Source organism: Hyposmocoma kahamanoa, unplaced genomic scaffold (assembly GCF_003589595.1).
Source record: "Hyposmocoma kahamanoa isolate Upper Pololo Valley unplaced genomic scaffold, ASM358959v1 119, whole genome shotgun sequence".
NCBI lineage: Eukaryota > Metazoa > Arthropoda > Insecta > Lepidoptera > Cosmopterigidae > Hyposmocoma > Hyposmocoma kahamanoa.
Genome location: NW_020653409.1, coordinates 2,894,037 through 2,906,906, shown reverse-complemented (window position 1 = coordinate 2,906,906; position 12,870 = coordinate 2,894,037). Strand labels below are relative to the sequence as shown.

Genomic DNA, 12,870 nt, shown 5'->3' with positions numbered 1-12,870 from the left:
CTCGGCATTTCTCTAGGTGATCGAATCAGAATTCAGAAGATCCGTAGAAGAACGAAAGTCACCGACATAGCACGAAGGATTAGCAAGTTGAAGTCGCAGTGGACAGGGTAGGGCAGCTAGATGGACGGATGACCTGGTAAGGGCGGCGGGTAACCGATCGATGCACGTCGCGTCCGATTGGCTGGTCTGGAAACTTTGGGGGAGGTCTATGTTCAGCAGTGGACGTCTTCCGGCTGATATGATGGTGCAGTTAAGATTATTCCGGTTTTCTTTGTAACTGCGCTCGTCTCACTGAGATATAAAGTTAACAAGTTCGATGTGTATGTAGTTTCTCGAATACCCTTGCAGTTAAAAACCGGGTTGAAGTTATGTTTACATTACTGCTCGGCAGCAGAAATAGGTAAGTACTGCTTGGCGGCAGTACTTCCCTCGACGAACTCTTTCACAAGGAGCTCTACTGCTACTAACATTAGGCGTTACACCGGTTTCATAGTCAATAAGCATAAACTCCTCATTACTTAGGTAGTTAATGTTTTCAAAAAAGTTGCATATCTCGGAATATGATCGAAAGGGAAGACGTTGAGGGAAAGTCCTCGTAACTGCTTTAGCTGACTAATATTTTGATAATTTGGCCTATTCACTCTTCATTAACGATTAGTTCCACCGGCAGTGAAATAATAACGTCAATTACGCTCACAATAACGCTCACAATCAACATAGCTCCGCACTAGGGAAACCCTGTGTCGCGGGTGCCATGAACAAACACATAGACAACCACAAGTTACACCCAAACTCACGAGAGAAATAAATGTAGGCCATACAAATATTTCTCCCGGCCCGGGAATCGAACCTGGGACCTCTGCGTAGCAGAGCATGGTAACCGTTCGGCCACGGAGGCAGTTAAAATTGACTGCTATAACCCACTTTTCATAGTATAGTCTGACGTAGTAACCTATTTATTTTATCTACTTATTTATTTCTCCACAGATATATAATTTATACTTATTCAAAAGACCTAGCCTTTACAGTACCTATATATATATATATGTATTCTAGTTAATTCTTCATTAATTAAGTTACATTAAATACTAGCTAATTTTCTAAAGTAAAACTGTCTTTGTTTTGTGTTCTGTTCTATGTAATACTATCTCTAATTATAATATTTATTTCAATAAAACATTACATCACTTAGAATTAAATTTTTAATTATTTTTTTCAACACTTTGTATAATATAATAATGACGTTGTAATTTAATTAACTTTTCGAAAATCGTATAAGCTAATGCCGCTGCGGCGGCGACATTCCAAAATAATATTATTAAATGTTTTTTCATTTGACTTCTAGCCAGGGAAATGCAAAATCCGAAGGCGTCTACACAGTTGGTGGTGATGAGTGACCCGTCTACGGTAGTCGACCAGTCGGGCATTGGCCGTGGAGACATGGATCGCGTGCAGACCATGGTCTTTAGCCCTGACGGGACTAAACTGGGTGAATATTGAAATTTACTAGTCTGTTATGGAATCTTTGTTTAAATTTTCTTCTACTCATGACAAAAGAAGTTACTAAAGGCACTTTTGCAGGATTTCGAACTGACCTGTGATTTTTTATCAAGCATTGGGTGTAATACACCCTCCCCTCCCTCAACAGCACCCTCTGTTTTATAAGTAATAATTACAATCGAGTTCTTAGGTTTTATCCATTGCTACATATTGAAAATGAAACTATTTTCATTTTTACAAATAATAGACACACATTTGACCGCAATCTCACCTGATGTAGAACGATGATGTGACCGTACGCGTATGCCTAAAATTGCCTATGTCTATCCTTGAATAACCCCAAATTGTACTTGTCGGGAAACACAGATGCCTGTAGAGTATTTCATTCCTTTGCCGTATGCATCAGAAAGGAGGAAGCAAAGCGCTTAGTGCGAATGGGTGGTATATCAACGCCTTAAGGATGGAGTGTTCCGTTCCAGTTGACAGAAGGAGGAATAATTATAATAATAATAATAATAAAATTCATTTATTTAGGTAACATGGACCCAAGGTGTTAGTTAGTTGCAAAATCACTTAAACCTAATGTTAGTACATGTACGCAAAACAACAAAGACAAAGCACAATAGGACACCAGTACTTCTTTTTAAGTCACATATGCCGAGCATATCGAGCCGGTTCGCGATCATGCTCAGGATGCTGTTGGGGCTGGCCCGAATCCTGCGCTCCAAGGATATGCATCGTTTACGCGTCGTGTTGTAGAAGCAATCTACATGTGCCTCCGCGAACGCGCTGCAGGACCGCGGCAGCCCCATCAGCATCCTGAATGCATTATTGTATTGAACACGTAGAGCACTGTACTGTTTCTGAGTGAAACCAACCCACAGGCTGTTTGTGTAGAGCGTCGTACAATAAGCTCTGAACAGTGTAATTTTTGCCTCAGTAGAACAGTATGCAAACCTGCGGGCTAACATATTGGCTCTCACAGACAGTGCTCTACGCTCTCGTTCAATATCGGCGTTGTCGTTAAGGTCAGGCGTTACTAAATGCCCTAGATACTTAAACTGATCCACTCTCTTTAGTGGACTCCTGTTTAAGAAAACAAGTGGAACCAAATTGAAAAGTTCTTGCGCATACTCCCCGAAATGTATCCGATTTTAATCCATCACGCGCTCTAGTAAAATGCCGTAGCCTAATGGTTGGACCTACCGTCTCTCAAGTAGAGGTCGTCGGTTCGAACCCGGGCTCGCATCTGAGTTTTTACATATATGCGAAATGTACTTTGAAATTTACCACGAGCTTTTCGATTAACGAAAACATCGTGATATTAATCTGCACGTTGAATAAGGTTCAGAACTTTCGGAAAATGTGTGATATCCCCAACCCATATTGGCTGTGGCAAACTATGGCCTAAACCGTCGCCTGAGAGAAGACCCGTGCCCAGCAGTATAACGTATTGCAGGTGATAGCAGATGGGTTGATGATGACGCGTCATTAGACAAACGGTGTCTCTAACAATTTCGGTACTGCAGCGTCTCTAACGTGTCTCTGACGGGCAGTTGCGTTTTCATTTACCATAAGAAAATAGTAAATTGGCGTTGGCGTTTATGATTGAAACAAGATGAATTATATTATTACACTATTTAATTTCGCCTTCCCCTTTCTATCACTGGGGGTATAGGCGTGGGCTTGGGTTTCACTCATATGTTGTCGATATTCCAAAGATTCGCACGAACGAAACGGCTATGGAGTGGAAGTTCCTGCCTGCAGACTTGTTCCCTGAACGTAATAACTTGGGCCTTTTCAAGGCGAGAGTGAATAGGCATTATTTAGGTGTGCATGTTCCAACGTCGACCTCGTCGTCACTCATCAGGTGAGATGGAGGTATTTGACCTCGCGCACTTATATTTTATAAAAACAATTCAAGTTTATTCTTAACTTACACTGAATTACATTGTTGAATGGCGATACAGGAGAGAGTTAAAATGGTGATGTTATTGGCCAGCAATAATTAAATTACCAAACTTTGTGTTGTTTGTTAGGAAAGCGTGAAAAAAGATGCTATGTTATTTAGAAGAAAACAATCCTTATGATTGAGGCTTTCGATCAATATAGTAAAATTACAGGTATTTTTTTCACATTTGGCGGGTTCGAGTCTCGGTTCACACAGGCAATTATTTAAAAATCTTAGAATGCAGTTCGTATTGTTTTTAAAATCAAAATGATGTTCTTTCAGTAAAATTTTCTGACTGTGGTATATAAGGTACTTTCCCTCCGTGTGGCATTGCCGTGGAACACCCTGTATAGTTGTTCTGTGTTCAAATTAGTAGAAGTTACATGCTATTGCATTTTTTATTTTAGCGACAGCTACTTCCGACGAAGACTTGTTGATCTGGAACTTTCTCCCAGAAGATAAAACTAAAAAGAAAGTAACAAAATCAAGAAAATTCTCAACTTTACCGGTCTACATGGACGCGTTAACGCAAGGATTTGTTTTACGCTAGAATGTTTTAAGAATTTTGTCAATAGTTAAACAAGTATTGGTTAAATAAATATTGTTATTTTATAATGGTCATGAATTTCTGCTGGTTTTGAAATAAATGGATTTTTTAAATTAATGTATTGTAATTTCAGCCAGTAATTACATAAATGTAACAGATTTTTTTTTATGATAAACCAAATGATGGGACTAACAAGTCGACAGCTGTTGCAGTGTCACTCAGAACTATATGTTCAGAGCTTCAGTATGATAGGGTTCATACAATCGTACATTACCCAAATTCCCGCGCCCGGAACACTTCCGCGGCCGCCTCTGTGTGGCCAGAGCTTTAATTTGCAAAGACTTGAGGTACACTACCCCGCATCTGTCACCATGAGGCATAAGATAGGCTTGTAATTACAGGCACAAGGGACTAGTTCCGGCTGATGCGACCCAAATTTTTTTGAAATTTTGGTTACTTTACCCATCAAAACCGGAACGCAGTACTGCTCACATTACTGCTTGGTGGCAGAAATAGGTAAAGTGGCAGTACTTCCCTGGATGAACCCTTTCACAAGGAGCTTCCGGTTTTAGGGGTGCTAGTGAAATTACAGGCATATGGAACTTGTCAACTTATGTCTCAGGGTGACGGGCGCAGTGGTAGTGCTTCTCAGATCTTTGCGATTTAAAGCTCTGAGTGGCACTGCAACTGTTATGGACAGGCACATAGCTTACCATCAGGCGCATGACTCATTCGTCTCGTCAAATGATATTATAAAAACACGAATTTACTTCGGTATTTTATTGGTTTATTTGGTTTACAATTTGAAATTCATATACATTACACGCTTCTTATAACGTTCAAACCATTGACTTACAAATAAATGGACGACGGTTCTAATACAAAAACCACGAAAATAATGTCCCAAATCAACCTATTTAAACGTAGTGACATGTAAAGGAATATGAAAAAGCTAAAACGTTGAATTTAAATTGTAATGTCATCACAGTACTGTCTAATTTTGCTTGCTTCGCTGTCAGTCGAACAAACGAAGACTAAAGCGTGAATAACGCTCTGTAGACGATTTTAACGCCTTATAAGTTCGGATACTTTTAGCGCGGACCCGACGTCCATATAATTGTAAGTCAGTGGTTAAACTATAAATATAAATAACAAATGAGGCTATCGGGGCAAGAGTGGTGTAACCTACATTTATTTATTTTTTTACAATATTACTTTAAATGATACTAAAGTTATTTATATTTGGATGGTATGTTCATGTATAAAAAAAATATTATTAAATATTATGACTATACAGGTCACATCTTCGACGTCTTGTAGAAAGGGTGTAAAAGACATTTTGTAGATTTTTCAGGGGAGCGTGTTTTAGGTATTAACAACTATTTAAAAAAAATTCCGCCCTGTATTCAAATTCAAATTTAAATAAGTTTAAGTTTTAAACTGCAACCAGACACACAAGTACAGTAACCACGAATTTTCAGTATTAAGTGCCCTAAGCTTAAACAATGTTTAATTGATCAAAAACTATTATGCAATTTTGAAACTAGTATAACTAAACGTTTTTTCCATAAGTATTTGTTGGGAATTTGGATTTACAAAACCGGGGGAAAACTTTTTCTTCGATGATAACACTATTTTCGTATTCTGACCCTTTACGACAAAAATGCGAGGTGGCGCGAATTATGTATCCGGGAGTATATTTTAACAAGACTTTTACTATCTCATCAATACTTGATTCTCGCTTAAAAATTCAAAGCACTCAACAACATCACAAACGCAGGAACATAAATTCCGTTGCGCTTGCGCTTGCGACTTTCTATCACGCGGTAAATCAGATGTGCCCTTTGTGTTTCCCTGTCCCAGGGTCAGCGTGTCCTGGGAAATTGCACAGTGGTAAGTTCCACTGCTTAGCATAGTTTTCTTCTAAGCATACATGTGCGAGACTATACCTATATACTATAGAACCGCCTGCGAAATCTAGGATTTTATGTTTTTAAACGACTTTAAAAAAAGAAGGGGTTCTCAATTCGACTGTATGTTTTTGTATTTATGTTGCGCGATACTCTTTTGCGAAATTTTTGAACCGATTTTGATGAGTCCTTTTTTTGTTGGAAGAGGGTACCTCAGTAGTGGTCCCATTTAAATTTGAAGAAAATGTTACACCTCTAAAAGGGTGGCAAACTAGGGGATGAATGACTTTTGAAGTTGGTTTTTTTAGTTCTCTGTACTGAGATTATGTTACCAGGAATTTCGTCAACTTTACAACATATTATTAGTGATTCAAGATACATCCCACCTTTGTTGCTATATTAATTTTGCTCATGTGACCTTATTACAGGAAGGGTGCGTTTTATAGTTTTTATTTATGTAAAATCAAGTGACAGAACGAACAAGTCATGTGCCTGATGGTAAGCTACACGCCTGTCCATAACAGTTGCAGTACCATTCACAGCTTGAAATCGCAAAGATCTGAGGGGCACTGCCACAGCGCCCGTCACTCTGAGACATTAGTTGGCAAGTCCCATGAGCCTGTAATGTCACCAGCACCCTTAACCCTTCAGAACCGGAACACAGTAATGATGAATTGATGATGATGATGACTAAAGGTTATTATACAACTTCTGCGTACTTGGATGACAAAAATCCGTGGTAGTAACCCGTTTAGCTCATGGAGGCAGTCTCGATCTCTGATGTTTCAAATAAAAAAAAATATTGTAAATGTTATTTACAAAGAGCAACCCCTATAGTTTCTTGCTCATTCTTCTCAGGGGAATCTGCCTTACGAATGAGCGGTAGAGTTTAACCATTGTGACGATTTCAAGTGTAATAATGCTTACCTATGAAATAAAGATTATTTTGAAGTTGAATTTGAATTTGAATTTGAATGACGTTATATCTTGGCGGTGAAAATAGGTAAGGTGGCAGTACTTCCCTGGACGAACTCTTTTACAAGGAGTTTGCTACTAAAACTGCTTTAAGTTACGCTGAATACGAGCAGCGCTAGACTGGGCGTTGTGTCTATGCCCAAAAATAATAATGCTGATGATATTTCACTAAAGAAGTTAATGGCAACTAAGATTTTCCCCTCAATTCAATATAAAACAACTGAATGTGTCTTCATTTCTGCAGAGCGGCAATTGTGGCACCCAGCGAACGGATAGGCACACAATGATCGTATAATTTAACCTCTTCGACGACTCAATAAGTGTGTGCATCTCAAAATGAAGCTAGCGAGCCTGGTAAAGAGGCTACGAATGTTTTATGGATTTATATGGTACTATTTTCTATAATGCGACGTCTATCACATTTATTAGGATTATAAAGGCCTTTGCTCGATGAGAGAAGGATCAGTCGTCACGGCAACCTTTGGGAGAGTAATGAACGGCTACCGGCTGATGTTGTGGTAATGATTTTCGATTTACAAAACATGGTCATAGTTACGGGTTACACGGGTATTACTTGGTGACTTATCAGAAGTAAGAAATTACATTTGCCCGAAATTACGTTTGCTTGAATTTACATAAGCCCGGAAGTCATTTTCAGCGGTAAACTTTTTTAGGATTATTATAAAGTAAGTAACTTAAACCTAACCTAGACCTTTCTTTTTACGCTAAGCTTCTAAAATAAAGTATAACTGTTCCGTTATAATTTCGGCCATGTTTGCGGAAGCTTACACGGACAGCATCCAGGCCATAATACGGGAAAAGATTGTCTCGCTGTTGAGTCGCGTGAGGCAAAGCGCCAACAGCATTCAAAGTGCAATAATAATAATAACGCACGCACTCAACGTAGCCCCGCACTAGTGGAAACCCTGTGTCGCGGGTGCCATGGACACACACATAGACAACCACAAATTACACCCAAACTTGCGAGAGAAATAAATGTAAACCGTACAAATATTTCTCCCGGGCCGGGAATCGAACCTGGGACCTCAGCGTGGCAGTCCAGCATGGTAACCGTTCGGTCACGGAGGCAGTTCAATAATAGCGCAAAACATCCCGTGATAGCGGGAATTGTAAAATTCCAGTTGTAAAATTCTGGATAGAACAAATCAAGGGCGTAGCCCAATTTCCAATGTAGTCATAAAGTATGTCTGCATTGTATTACAGTAACCTTGTTTTTAAATTCTCTTACTAACATACTATTGATATTTTTAATGGTCCGAAATAAAGAAATTATTATTACTATTATAAATCGATTTTCGGGTTTATGAAATTTCAAGCAAACGTTATTTCGGACAAATGTAATTTCGGACTTCTGATCGGTTACCGTGGTACTAGCCGAAGACAAGGCTAATATAAATTATTATCACTAACTACACGTTTGTTTACGATGCTTAAACTAAGCAAATGATTACTTGTACTTTAGTCAAAGTCAAAGTCAAAGTCAAAGTCAAAGATTATTTATTCCATAGGTAAAATAAATTTACACTTGAAAACGTGACATTTAAGCTACTGCTCGTTCACTACGCTGACCTCCCTGAGAAGAACGAGCAAGAAACTCTAGGGATTGCTCTTTCCCAATAAACTTAAATGCTATGGAATACACTTTGAATCAAATTTGTTTGGATTCTGGAGCCGTGTCGACTTTCCATACATCTTTATCTAACACGTAGTCTTCAATTTTGTAATATGATTTTTCGATCAAAATATTTGTAATGTTGTTTTTAAACTTAGGAAATGATAAACTTAATATATGCTCTGGAATCTTATTGTAAAACCGTATACAGTTCCCTATAAAAGAGTTGTTTACCTTGGTTAAACGAAATCGTGGTATTAGTATCTTATTTGTGCATACTTTCTTCATATTAAAGCTAAAAAACAGATTAGATGTATTTATTTAACAATAAAACATTTTGTTATTATTAATCAACTAATAACTTCTAGTAAGCCTTCTGTATCATAATAAGTATTATTAACCGACTTCAAAAACAGGAGGAGGGTCTCAATTCGTCCGTATGTTTTTTGTATGTATGTTACGCGATAACTCCAGCATTTATGAACCGATTTGGATTTTTTTTTATTGGAAGAGAGTACCTCAGTAGAGGTCCTATTTAAATTTGAAAAAAATATTCCGCCTCTAAAGGTGACAAACTAGGCGATAAAACCGTTTACGCGCATTTTCCGGAAACCGATTTCGATAAAACTTGGCAAATAGATGTAATTCCACGGACTTTTACATCATATCTTATTCATGGCAAAATAATGCGAAGTAGAAATTGTTTTAAAGTGAAGGAATGTGCCAAGGAAGCAAATTTTTTTTTTTTTGTTTTTATCATCACAAGTAACGACATGACCAAGTGCACCTGATGGTAAGCTACACGCCTGTCAGAGCCACTCATAGCTTTAAATTGCAAAGATCTGAGGGCACTGCCACTGCGCCCGTCTCCTTTCACCAGCGCCCTTACCCTTCAAACGCCGGAAGCAGTAATGCTAACATCAAGTAAGACCTCTACTGCTACTAAAATACGAGTGAGAAATCTACGCGAGAGCGCTGTAAGGAGTTAAGTACAAGAAGAAAAGATACTAAACTAAGTTATAAATAACCAAGGCTAGTGGCAAAAATTCGTCATTGCCGGATAATAGGCATAAATGGTCATTAAATATTTCCTTGGTGATTCCTCTTTGTCCCCAGTGTTAGAACGGCGTTTCGACCTTCCGTTTTATAGTCTCAAATTGTGGTCGACTGCGAGCAGCAATCACTAGATAACACCGACGATTATCTCAGATTAAACCTGTGGTTCAAGTTGTGAGATCAGTTAACGTGGCATGTTAGTTTAACTATGTTTATCTATCTACACATATCATAAACTCTGTATAATGTATTCGAAAACCCCAAATTACGACCAGCATAAAGGTAAACCATATAATCAGGTACCGATGTCGCCACTTTTTGGCTTGTGTGCAATTTAAACTTTACGCTCTATTATCTACTACCTTAACTTAAAGATTTTGATTGGGTGGGGCTTAAAACGTGAAAACGACGTAACACAATTTTAAAATTTAACAAAATGATACTTACAGTCACTTTTCATCCTGGTTCAGCCATTCACCATCAGGTGGCGTTTTAGTAAAAATGCTACTAGTATATAATAGCTAACTATTACACGTTAGATGGCGCTGAAACTACTTTTTCGTTACACTAAGAACTCACGGAGCGGTTTTCACCCGCGTCTGCCGCGGGACCGCGGCATCTGTAGAATATAATAGTCAAGTATGTAAAATTAGTACCACATTTCACGGCGCGTTTTGCGCCTGTAGTGGTGACGGTTGCTCGCGGTTGCTGCGGCGGGGTACTAGTAGAACCGCGCAGGACGTGATCACCTGCGCGCTTGACGGCCGTCGTCGCCCGCGCACTTTGGCGGTCGGTTCAGGCGCAACGTGGTGCAGGCTCACGCGGGATGAGTTCTCTATTAGCCGCGCGACTTGTGATTAACCCCACTAACTTCGCGGTCCGTTCCGCAATCGCAACGGTTTCGTGCCCGCAACCGCGGCGGCTACGTGCCCGCACAAATTTGCTGGGTCGTGAGTATTGAAATAAAACCGCTGTCTAGCAGCACAGGTGGGCGCGGATGGAAACCGCTCCGTGAATTGGTAACCTTATTAATCTTAAACTTAGGCTACTCAACGAGGCATGTGGTCCTACGTAATCGACAGTTAGAAACCATGTGGCTGTTTTTAATATCAAAAAAATATTCCATTTTTCATACTATACCTGCACTGGCACAGGTGTATTATTAAATTATTATATTAATATTAATTATTATTATTTTCTTAATGGCAGCCACTAGGTTTGGGCCAGTGTCAGTTTTATAAAAATCATATAAAAAATATGGCGATCGTCGCCAGTGTCAGTTTTCCATTATACGTTACCACGGGTTGGTGAAGCTGTCACTGTCAAGAGTAAACTCGAACCATCAACGAATTTAATAAATTAAATTACATTGTGTTTTTATGAAGGGTTTAAGTAATTTTCTGTAATTGTTTCTAATTTATTTTGCATGCACATGTAAAATAACACCGATTTTATTTTATTTATTTTTTAAATGCAATAATGTATATAATAAAAAATGCATAGCAAATGCTATGGAAATTGATACAAAGTAAGAAATAGTAATAAGAAAACCAATCTTTCGATTTTCCTGCAGCTTCAATCCAACCTTCTTTTATTTTGAACTCATTGGAAAAACTTAAAATTGAAAATACTCTACGTTTGATCTATAAATTATCTAAAACAATAATGCACATACATTTTTCTTCAAGCAACAGCAACATACAAATTAACATAAAATTGAAACGGTTGTCCGAAATTTGAGTTGTGTTAAAGTTACTCGAAATAAAAGGTTTAGTAATAATAATAATAATAATAATAATAATAATAACAATAATAAAATAAAAGAAATCGATTTAACGTGATTGCTTTTCGTTTCGATATTTTAGGGACTTTAATTACAAAGATCATAGTAACAAATTCAAACATTTCAGTAAACATTTATTGTCGATAAACATCAGTCATCGTAAATGAAGATCACTATATTTGAGTCTAGAAATTTCTATGGAGACAAAAAGAAAACATTGAATAATAATAGAAATCTCGCTGGTTTTAAAATTTTTGTTTTCACTCCAATTTTTACAAGGTGTATCGCTACAACTTGGCATTTTCACGTTTTACGAGAGATCTTGTGTGTACAACGACCGCCATATCACTGTGACTATGTTTGCAGGCGTGTCACCTCGATTATGATCATTTTGATCATATCGAGGCGACTCTAACCACGCCCCCATACCAAATCTCCCCTATATCTATGGGGTAAACTTTGGGGCAAACTTTGGGGTAAACCTTTTTCTATATCTATGGGGTAAACTGTTTTGTTAGAACAAATTTCTTATCTGTGAAAATGTTATTATTGCTTCGTAATAAAATAATAACATCGAATTTCATGTTATTATTACATTCAAATTTCGAACATCTCTGAAAAACGAAACAATTTGATTGGACCTCAATTCTAATATCAGTCGAGATGAAGTTTTATTCGAAATGAAATGTTAATAGCCATTGACTTACAAATAAATGGACGACGGGTCTAATACAAAAACCACGAAAATAATGTCCCAAGTCAACCTATTCGAAATTTAAATTGTAATGTCATCGCAGTATCGCGCTGTCAGTAGAACAAATGAAGACTAAAGCGGAGTGTCGCGCTCTGTATACGATTTTAGCGCCTTACAAGTGCGGACACTTTTTAGAGCGGACCCGACGTCCATATAATTGTAAGTCAATGTTAATAGCAAACAATTATGACAATTTCACACGTTACTTGATATCGAACGATATGATAGTTGGGGCCGATTTTAGTTTGTCTAAGAATAAAAAATAAAAAATACGATTTTGTGACATGCGTGAGAAAAGTTTTTATTTGCCGCCATTTCGCCAGTCGTAACATGCAGTTCCTGAACACATCACAGAGAGCTTATGATATGTGTGTAGATAAAGCAGTGTATATAACTGTACATAATTATGCATTAAAACACTCGTGAGATGTTTTTATTTACACTCGTATTTTAATAATTCGTATTTCATTATGTAACAGTCACATAAACTACTATAGTATAACAAGTAGTATTATAAGCAACTGGTTAGCCTTGTAGGATAACAGTTGTATTTTTTTTATTGAGAGGACGACGAATCAAGTCCCTGTGGTGGCATACTCATGACTTTAATTTCTAAGTACACTTGTGAACGGTTTATAGAAAGGGATAATATTATTTGATTCTCAAAGATAACCGTAAATGTGCACTTTTTAAAATAAGTTTTAAATAATATTTTTTATGTTTGATATTATATAGATAAATAGATAATACACTTTATTGGT

General features: G+C 37.7%; 1 protein-coding gene across 1 annotated transcript in view; it reads left to right on the top strand.

Annotated features, from left to right (window-relative positions):
- The window catches only part of LOC113240057 (protein cortex-like), a 21,490-nt gene extending 17,445 nt beyond the window's left edge, over positions 1–4,045 (top strand). Inside the window, exons 8-9 of the mRNA XM_026477265.1 lie at positions 1,346–1,489; positions 3,859–4,045. Of these exons, the coding sequence (XP_026333050.1) occupies positions 1,346–1,489; positions 3,859–4,001 (287 nt within the window). The 3' untranslated portion in view covers positions 4,002–4,045. The remainder of the gene's footprint in view (positions 1–1,345; positions 1,490–3,858) is intronic.
- The last annotated feature ends 8,825 nt before the right edge of the window (positions 4,046–12,870 follow it).